The 9,577-nt window shown below is 40.6% G+C and overlaps 1 protein-coding gene across 2 annotated transcripts; it reads left to right on the top strand.

Annotated features, from left to right (window-relative positions):
• Positions 1-4,179: 4,179 nt before the first annotated feature.
• klhdc4 (kelch domain containing 4) lies at positions 4,180-9,545 on the top strand. Of its 2 annotated transcripts, none has more exons than XM_028408291.1 (13): positions 4,180-4,383; positions 4,604-4,695; positions 5,235-5,313; positions 5,403-5,501; positions 6,254-6,390; positions 6,490-6,582; positions 6,673-6,835; positions 6,919-6,997; positions 7,093-7,301; positions 7,662-7,890; positions 7,977-8,165; positions 8,364-8,483; positions 8,651-9,545. In XM_028408291.1, exons 1-13 carry the CDS (start codon positions 4,285-4,287, stop codon positions 8,821-8,823), a joined length of 1,761 nt encoding a protein of 586 aa, XP_028264092.1. In that variant the 5' UTR covers positions 4,180-4,284; the 3' UTR covers positions 8,824-9,545. The 2 variants fall into 2 exon arrangements, with proteins under 2 accessions (XP_028264092.1, XP_028264091.1); XM_028408290.1 differs by having other exon boundaries at positions 8,645-9,545.
• Positions 9,546-9,577: the final 32 nt, after the last annotated feature.

Genomic DNA, 9,577 nt, shown 5'->3' with positions numbered 1-9,577 from the left:
ATTTAATTATATATACTCAGACCACGGCATATTGATTCAAGATTACACAAACCATGCCAAAGCATACGTCCATCCATTTTCTTAATTTGCTTAGTCCTGGGTTAGAGGATCACACTGCAGACAATGAGGTTGAAAGGGCCCCGCTGGATTAGTAGCAGGAACCTATTCCTGTGACGCTACTCATCAAGTCATATCTGTTAAAATCCAAGAAGGTCAAACCAGGTTACGTCACATTAAGTCCAGTCAAAAAAGGGAATTTAGTTTCAGTTTAGATTCATCAGAGTTGGTGCCAGACACAGCTATCTACAGGCAAGAGGTGGGATACATCCTAGACAAACCACTCATGTTCACATCTACAGCCAATATCAACAGGTAAAGAGAACAGGGGAGAACGGCTCCAGCCACATTTGAACCAGGAAGCTTTTCTCTGTGAGGCATCAGGGCTAACCACTGCACCACCATGCCAGCAAGTCAGTTCAAGTCAAATTTAAAGTCGGTCAGGTTAAGATGAGATGAGCTTAAGTCAGCAGAATCAAGTTAAATAGGTTAAAATTACAATCAAACTGTCACACACAACCAGCAAAAAGACAAGTAAAAGTCAAAAGAGTCAAATCAACACTTTATTATTGGATTAAACTTCTGTGCTGTTTAAAATGTTCAGAAACTTCCAGAAGTATGGGTCATGTTTTCCCAAATCAGTGTAATTTTCTCTTCATGAGCTGTGGCAGAAAGACGTTCAGTTCAAAGTGATGTGGGAGTCTTACAGTACGCTGTTATTAACTCTCATACAGAGGTATAACCTGCACCTGCGGCTCCTCCACACAGAGCAGCCGTCCTGAGATGTGGGGATATTCACGGTGTGTTCAGCCCGTGTGCTGATCATCTGATCCCATCAGCATGTCTCATACACATGTTAGGCCCTGGGGCCTGGCAATGCATCCTGGGAACCAATAATGTCTCGGGGCCACAGTCTTATGTTCCCCCACATGACTCCAGTGAATAGCTAAGTGTAGAGGATTATGTTATGAATTGTAACTTGAATTTGTCTTTCATTAAAAGTTCTGTATCGGCACAAGCAGAAGAACTTGTGATGAAATGTGTGACTCCCGTGCAGTGGCCTGAGGTGGAGATGATCCAGATGCAGCTTGTTAGGCTCTGTGCTAACCTTTCCCTCTGCAGAGACTGTGCTCTCTGTCTCTTTACTATGTAAAGTGAACACACACAAACACAGGGGAAACATTATATCACACGAATATGAATGAAAATAAAATGTTGCTCACATTTTATTTGTCACGCACCCCCCGGTGCCTCAGAAAGGTTGGCGGTCAGGAGTTAGTGGTGGGCAGAGAAGTCATGTGCTTGTGTGTATTTGTAGTCAGCTGATATTAGCCTGTGTGTCTGTGTGCGGGAGTGAGCCTTTGTGTGTAGGCGATGGGAAGGAAAATGAATATCACAATATGCTGACAGATGGCTGAAAAAGATGTTTGTCGCTGCCTCTGGAAATCATTATATCTTTTTTAATCTATGAGAACTGATAACAAAATAATTAGCAATGATGGCGATAAGGGATGCAACTCCCATTTAACCAGAAAAGGCTGATCCATTTAAAGGAGTGGATATGAGACATCTAGAGAGCGCAATTATATTTTATCATCTGAAAAAAACATTCTCCAATATTTTTCATGCTTTAATAACCATATGCTGTTATCATTCTGTAACTTTTAAAGATGAAGCACAAGTTGTCTGAAAAGAAAAACACTGCTGCCCTCTTCTGGTCATTACATATACTGCTTTTTGCTTTACTGGTTACAAGTTTTTTTAGCTGCACTAAAATTACACTTCTCAAAACAATAAAGGGAAGACTTAAAGAACACAATGTGACTCCAAGTCAGTCACACTTCTGTGAAATCAGCCTGTCCAGTTAGGAAGCAACACTGATTGTGAATCAATTTCAGCTGCCGTTGTGCAAATGGAACAGACAACAGGTGGAAATGAGAGGCAATTATCAAGACAACCCCTATAAAGGAGAGAGTCTGCAGGTGCTGAACACAGACCATTTCTCTGTTCTTATCCTTTCTGCCTGATGTTTGATCACTTTTGCATTTTGTCAGTGCTCTCAGCCCTAGAGGTAGCATGAGGTGGTGTCTACAACCCACACAAGCTGCTCAGGTAGTGCAGCTCATCCAGGATGGCACATCAATGTGGGTTTGGTGGTGGGTCAGAACCTGCTTGTTCCCCAGACCTGAATCCAATCGAGCACATCTGGGACATCATGTCTCGTTCTGGGAGACGTTCCTGGGAGGAGATCCCTTAGGAGAACATCCGCCGCCTCATCAGGAGCATGCCCAGGTGTTGTAAGGAGGTCATGGGCACATGGAGGCCACACACACTAGTGAGCCTCATTTGGACTTGTCTCGAGGAATTTCCACTTAAGTTGGATCAGCCTGTAATGTGATTTTCTACTTTTATTTTGAGTATCGTTATTTACATTGATCATTTTTATGTGATTTTGTTCTCAACAAATTCCACTATGTAATAACTGAAGATCTTTATCTGGAATATTTCATTAATTAATAGAAGGTGGTTATTTTAGTGTTCCCTTTATTTTTAAGCAGTGTATGTTGGTTTGAATTCTTCTTTATACTAAAGATATATGTTGTGGGGTTGAGAGTAACGCAGTTTCAATTCTCTGTATGTGCAGCACATGACTTTGACTTCTTTACTTTCTTTTTATATTAAGCTGTTCTATTTAACACTATAGTGTGCCTCAGTGCTGCTGCATTGGAGGTTTAAAAGTCAACCAGATGCCATATTAGGGTGTCAAGACACTGTCATTAGTATCTGCTCATTAGTACCTGTCACTTTCTCACTGCAACATTCCACACACCTACTGAAGATAAACAGACGTGCATTTAAATATGTTAACTACTTGTTACTGTAACACATCTTACAGTTCAGGGAGTTTTTAGTTTAACCCTCATGCACTGTTCGGAACATTTTTGTCCTCTGAGAGAAATTTTTCTGTTTATTTTGGCCATAACTTTGTCAATATGTGAACAAATTGAATCATTTTTGCTCAACAAGCTTAATTTTAACATACATTTTGTTAATATGATTTTAAAATTTTTCATAGGTCAACAGTACACTGTGGGCAAATTTTACCCCCTTAAGTGTTGTTCGGGACAAAAACGTCCCCTAACTTTAACGGTTTTAAAAATATATCAGATAAATATTTTTTTGAAATTTTTTTGCATAGACCTTTAATTAACTTCAGTTCTAATCAACAGTAGTGAAAAAAATCATTTTTTGCATAACTGCAGAACTGAAGTTAATTAATTTTGTGTGTTTTTTTTCCAATTTTCAGCACCAGGAAAAAGGTTAAAGGGTTAAAATCCTGGGGAAAAGTGATTTTTTCACTACTGTTGATTAGAACTGAAGTTAATTAAAAGGTCTATGCAAAAAAATTTCAAAAAAATATTTATCTGATATATTTTTAAAACCGTTAAAGTTAGGGGACGTTTTTGTCCCGAACAACACATTAGGGAGAAAAAATGAAAATCCAGTGCTGTGCAAAAACTAATAATGCAATTAAGTCAATTTTTTACTGATGTTTGACATGACCAAGACTGTAATAAAGGTTAAACAGAATTCAGTCCACATTCACCTTTTCTATTAAAAATGAGCCATTTTGTGTGTTTTTTTCCAATTTTCAGCACCACCCCTTATAAAATTGGTGATTAAATTCACTACTGTTGATTAGAACTGAAGTTAATTAAAAGGTCTATGCAAAAAAAATTCAAAAAAATATTTATCTGATATATTTTTAAAACCGTTAAAGTTAGGGGACGTTTTTGTCCTGAACAACACATAAGGGTAGTGTTTGCGAACAGTCCATGAGGGTTAAACCCACCACAAGTTGTTGTTTTTTTCTTACTTAAACCACCTAGAGGATGTGAAAGGTGAAACTAAAGCACTGTTCACTGATTTTTGTATTACATCTTGATGGGAAAACTCATTTTTATACTTCTATTTGAACATTTATGTGATTTGGATTTAGTGTTTATCCAGGGTTCACGAATTCAACAAGTCCCTCCGAAGCGATAGAGGGCGCTACAGCAACCCACAGACGTGCTTTACGTCACGTTTGTTGCAGGAAGTAAATATCGCTTTTGAGAGGAAATGATCGAGATTCGGCATGAGTGTGTTTGGATTTTCATGTGGCATTATAATTGTTCGAATGAACTGTGAATTGTGATAAAAACTTATCCTAAAACTATAGCCGCCATGGGTAAAAAAGGCAAAAAAGAGAAAAAAGTAACGGGAGCTGAAAAGACCGCTTCCAAGATGGAGAAAAAGGTTTCAAAGAGGTCTAAACGAGAAGAGGTAACGCTGAATGTTTCGAACTAGCTGTTAATGGTTACATTTGTAGGGAAATTCAAACAGTATAACACACACAGTATGAAACAGTTTTGTTATCTAGTCTGTTTACTACTATCTAGCAAAGTAGTTTTAAATGCCCTAAATGTTAGTATACAGAAGAAAAATAAACTACTTTTTTAAAGTCCTTCTCACCTTTCAACACCTTCCTTCCTTCTCTCTACAGGAGGATTTGGAGGCTCTCATTGCTGAGTTTCAAAATCTGGATGCAAAGAAAACTCAGGTTGTAGAGTCATCATGTCCACCTCCATCACCAAGGTGAAAAACAATGCAAACACATAACACACATGTATTATCAGCATCAAACCAAGTCTTTAATAATTTGGAATAAGGTCAGCATCATCCAAAAGATGGATTACTGAATGCGTAATGGCCCTGGAAGCAGAAGGAGAAGAAGAAGAGAAGATATTCTGGAAAAGCTACACAACTTGACAAAAAATAGACACACACTTGATAAAACAGAAACTTGACCAAATAATTTGACAGGAGAAATAATCAGCTGCTACAGTTATAATGATAAAAATCTGCTAATAATTTTCTGTACTGTAGTGTTTTATAGCCATTAATTGGAAATTCCTAAATAGTTAACGGCACACTTTTAAATGCAACCAGAAAGTCTTGACGTCACTCACATCTTGAGTGTTTAGTTTTTATTTCAGTGTGGTGGTTGTACAGAGGCTAAAATGCCAGAAAATTGTTCAAATCCTTGTTTAAATATTTATGAACCTGACTGTATTTCTGTCAGAACTGATAAATCACAATTAATCCTGTCTGTCTCCTGTCTCTTTGCTTTTTAGATTGAGTGCAACTCTGTCTGCTCATCCTGAGAAAGATGAACTCATCCTGTTTGGAGGAGAATTCTTCAATGGAAAGAAGGTACAAAAAGCACAGATGATTGTGTCCCTCTTTTCTGAGTGGGTTTAATGTATAGATGCCAAATTTACAACCTGTTGTTTTGTTGGCAGACGTATCTGTACAATGATCTGTTTTTCTACAACATCAAGAAAAACACATGGGTTAAATCTGAGATTCCCAACCCTCCCCCGCCTCGCTGCGCTCACCAGGTACACCTCATCCCAAGAGGACTCCTTAGCTTCTGTTTGTCTGCTCATGGTGCAATTTCCTATTGTTTTTTTGTTGTTTTTTCAATTGAGAGTTTAGAATATAGAATAACATTTCCTTATTAACCAATTAAAAGTGACCAGTCATTTCAGCCACAAGGGGGCAGACTGCTGTAGCACAGGTCAGTTCAATTCAATTCAGTTTTATTTATATAGCGCATTTTACAATCAGAAATCAGAAACTCAAAGCGTGAGACCCAGAACCCGAAACCCCCTAAGAGCACTGTGGCAAGGAAAAACTCCCTTTAAGAGGAAGAAACCTTGAGCAGGACCCGTCAACTTAAGGGAGAACCAGTCCTGCTGCTAGTTGGCCGGGTAGAGGAGGAGGAGGAGGAGGAGGAGGAGGAGAAGAAGAGGGAGACAGGACAGAGAGGATGAGAGAGAGAGAGAGAGAGAGAGAGAGAGAGAGAGACAGCAAGATGAAACAGTGATTATATTATAATGGATATCTATATATATCTTCAGTCCATAAGTAGTAATAGTAATTTGATAGTAATCAAAGCAAAGATGAGCAGCAGGGGCTGGGTCAGGGGAAACTATTCAAACTTATCAGCAATGTCATCACAGTGCTTGGCCAGCTACAAAATAACAATTAAATCAGAGGACATCAAACCTCCTTATCATGCTCTGTGTATGCAGTGCTCTTCCTCCTCTCTGCCTCACTCCTCCTTCCCTCCCCTTTGCCTTCCTATCAGGCGGTGGTAGTTCCCCAGGGTGGGGGCCAGCTCTGGGTGTTTGGGGGAGAGTTTGCCTCTCCAAACGGGGAGCAGTTCTACCACTACAAGGACCTTTGGGTGCTGCACCTGGCTACACACACCTGGGAAAACATCAAGTATGTGCAGAGGCTCATTATAATAGATACAATAACAAATGGAAATTATGACTTAAGAGATTCGATTTGGGAATACAAGGACAATAACTGTTTACACAGGGCTGCTGGAGGTCCGTCAGGCCGCAGTGGCCACCGGATGGTTCTCAGCAAGAGGCAGCTTGTGGTGTTTGGAGGTTTCCATGAGAGCACCAGGTAAACGGAGCATCATCAATATGTATTTTATAGTGGTGATTGGAGGCTTTCAGCTCTTGATTGTCTTGCTTATCTTTTCTTGGCCTGCAGGGATTTTATTTACTACAATGACATCTACTCTTTCTCCCTGGACACCTTCTCTTGGTCGCGCCTTTTTTCATCAGGCTCCGCACCCTCTCCACGCTCTGCCTGTCATATGACCTCCACACCAGATGGCACTGGTGTCATAATCTATGGGGGATATTCTAAAGTGGTATGTGTGTGTGTGCAATGCCTACGCTTTATGGACAATATTTGTTATACACTGGGGCTTGACTGAAATATTTGTGTGTCTAGAGAGTCAAGAAAGATGTCGAAAAGGGGACCATCCACTCTGACATGTTTCTTCTAAAGCGAGAGGGTAAAGAGGGCCAAGGTATAGTCTAATTATTTAACTTAGTACAAGAGAAGTCACCTAGCATCTATGTCTCCTGGTACATTTTGTGTCTTGACAGTTTCTCTTTCTCGCAGAGAAGTGGTCCTGGTCCAGATTGAACCCTTCTGGTAGTAAACCCCCTCCACGTTCTGGATTCTCCCTGGCAGTGGGCCCAGCTGGGCGGGCAGTGTTGTTTGGTGGAGTTTGTGATGAGGAAGAAGAAGAGACACTCGAGGGTGATTTCTACAATGACATCTACCTGTATGATACAGTGAAGAACCGCTGGTTCCCCAGCGTGCTCAGGGTAAGCTGATTACAGCTGGAAAAAGGAACCCATAAATTGCAGTTTCCCGAATGTCCAAGAAGGTCACACCAAAAGCTTAAAAAAGCTTAACTTAATTAAAGTTAATCGCCATTAGCAAAACACACCATGGCTGTTTAATATATAGTGTAAAAGTGCACCTATATGCATGTACTGTAAAGCTTGAATAGTAGACATAAATGGTAAATGGTCTTTACATATGTAGCGCTTTTCAACATCCTGTTTCCCAGAGTCAGTCACAACGCCAAGGCATTTACCCAAAAACTTGTCCAAAGGACCAAACATTACAATAGTGGCTCTAACTGCTGACTGAGATTGTTAATTGTCTGTGTGGTTTTGCAGGGAAATAAGACAGAGAAGAAGAAACGACGGAGAGGGAAGAAGGGTGGAGCTGAGGCCGAGGGTGCAGAGAAGGAAGAGGGTGAGGAGGAGGCTGCACCTCAAGGACCCACTGAGGTCATCAAAGAGATTGTCACTGAGGATGGCACAGTGATGACCATCAAGGAAGTGATACCTAGTCCTCAGGAGCAAGAGGATGAGGAAGAGGAGGAGGAAGAGGAGGAAGATGATGGCAAGAGTCTTTAATTTATTGTTGTATTAATCAGGTTAACATTATTTTGCCTATTTCAGATTTAGATGTATTTTTCCCCCTATCAGGTTCAGCCTCAGCCCCTCAGGTGGAGCCTTGCCCGAGGTCCAGTGCCATGGCAACAGTGCGTCAGGGCAAGCTCTACCTGTATGGAGGGATGTTCGAGGTGGGCGACCGGCAGTTCACCCTGAATGACTTCTACTGCCTGGACCTGCACAAGATGGACCAGTGGGAGGTTCTGATTGAAATGGACCCCAGTGAGTGAGCCAGGCAAAAAGACGTTTAAACACGCAGAGACAAAAGCGGAGCTGAGATGTAATCTCTGTCAGCCCCACAGCAGCCACTGTGTGCTGATTTGTCATGTTTGAATATCCTCTGACGCAGGAAAGGAGAGCAGAGGAGATGCAAGAGAAGAGTATGAGGGTTCATTTGGATTTATTATTCTCTCCCCACAGAGACACAGGAGTGGCTGGAAGAGTCTGAGTCGGAGGGAGATGATAACGAGGAGGAGGTGGAGGTGAAAGGAGCAGAGGGGGAGGAAGAGGAATCTGAAGAGGAAAGTGAGGATGAGGAAGGTAAAGGGTTTGACACTTGTCTTGTACAGCATGTTTCAGTGATAATGAGCACAGGATCAAACATTAAACAGATGTGGTACACACATACAAACATCCCCACTCTCAGCAGTTTATCAAAGGGTTACTTAATAGGTCACCGACCTCTCTTTGTGTGTTCTTAGTTCCAGATGAAGAAGAGCACCCTCCAGTGCAGGAGGGGGAGACTGTGACAGACTACCAGATCCGCACAGAGCAGTATTGGATAGGACTTGCACGTGCCCACATGGGCCCTGATGCCAAGGACAAAAAGGTGGCTAAAGTTGGCCTCGCCATGGCTAAAGTCTTTTATGAAGACCAGTAGAGGGAACCGCAGTACTGTCTGAGTGACTGTGAGTGAGCTGAATGTTTGTGTATAAAACAACTGCTGCTTATGAAGCATCGGGAAATGACGTCAGAACTGTAATGCCAATAATTCAATTAACCTTCAAAACAGAAAACACTTCAACACACTTTCAATTTTCACATTTTAAATATGGATACTGCTATGCTACCTTTAAGGTGGTGTAAGGTTTATGAAGCTCTACATGTTCATTTACTTTCAATAAAACAACTGTATTCATTGAATTTATCAAGACACATCTAGTTTTCATCGGATTTTGTTTAGTTTTTTACTCATTGTCAAGTTGTAAAGTTGTTCCTATATTGGTAAACAGTAGCTCCAATTAAATTATCTAGCACACACACAGGTACTGTGTGGACACACATATTATCATCCATTTGGAGTTGTGCTCTACCTTTCATGAGTATAAGTCACATACTCACTTTTCCTGCTATAAACTCTTTAACAACTAAAGAGATCCACTAGATTTACAGTCCAGCCATGAGTTTTTGTGTTATACCTTAACACCAGTGGTCTACATTTTTTGGGATTATTTATCCTGTTCTTTGAATGAACTATCCAAGACATGCTTTAAGCAGATATCTTGTGATGGTCAGAACATGTTTTTGTCTGTAACGATCATAGACTAACAAAAAACAGCCAAACCCAGTAAATGTGATAATGACAACATATGACAATACAAATGATTTTGTTTGTTTCTTTCTCTTTATGCTTT

This window comes from Parambassis ranga, chromosome 6 (assembly GCF_900634625.1).
Source record: "Parambassis ranga chromosome 6, fParRan2.1, whole genome shotgun sequence".
NCBI classification, from domain to species: Eukaryota; Metazoa; Chordata; class Actinopteri; family Ambassidae; genus Parambassis; species Parambassis ranga.
Note: the sequence above shows the minus strand (reverse complement) of the source record. Positions and strands in the feature narration are given on the sequence as shown.

Coding starts and splice junctions, on each gene's coding strand:
- klhdc4 (XM_028408290.1), top strand. CDS start 4,285: ATGGGTAAAAAAGGCAAAAAAGAGAAAAAAGTAACGGGAGCTGAAAAG. Junction 5,502..6,253: donor CGCCTCGCTGCGCTCACCAG/GTACACCTCATC, acceptor CCTTCCTATCAG/GCGGTGGTAGTTCCCCAGGG. Junction 6,836..6,918: donor ATGGGGGATATTCTAAAGTG/GTATGTGTGTGT, acceptor TTGTGTGTCTAG/AGAGTCAAGAAAGATGTCGA.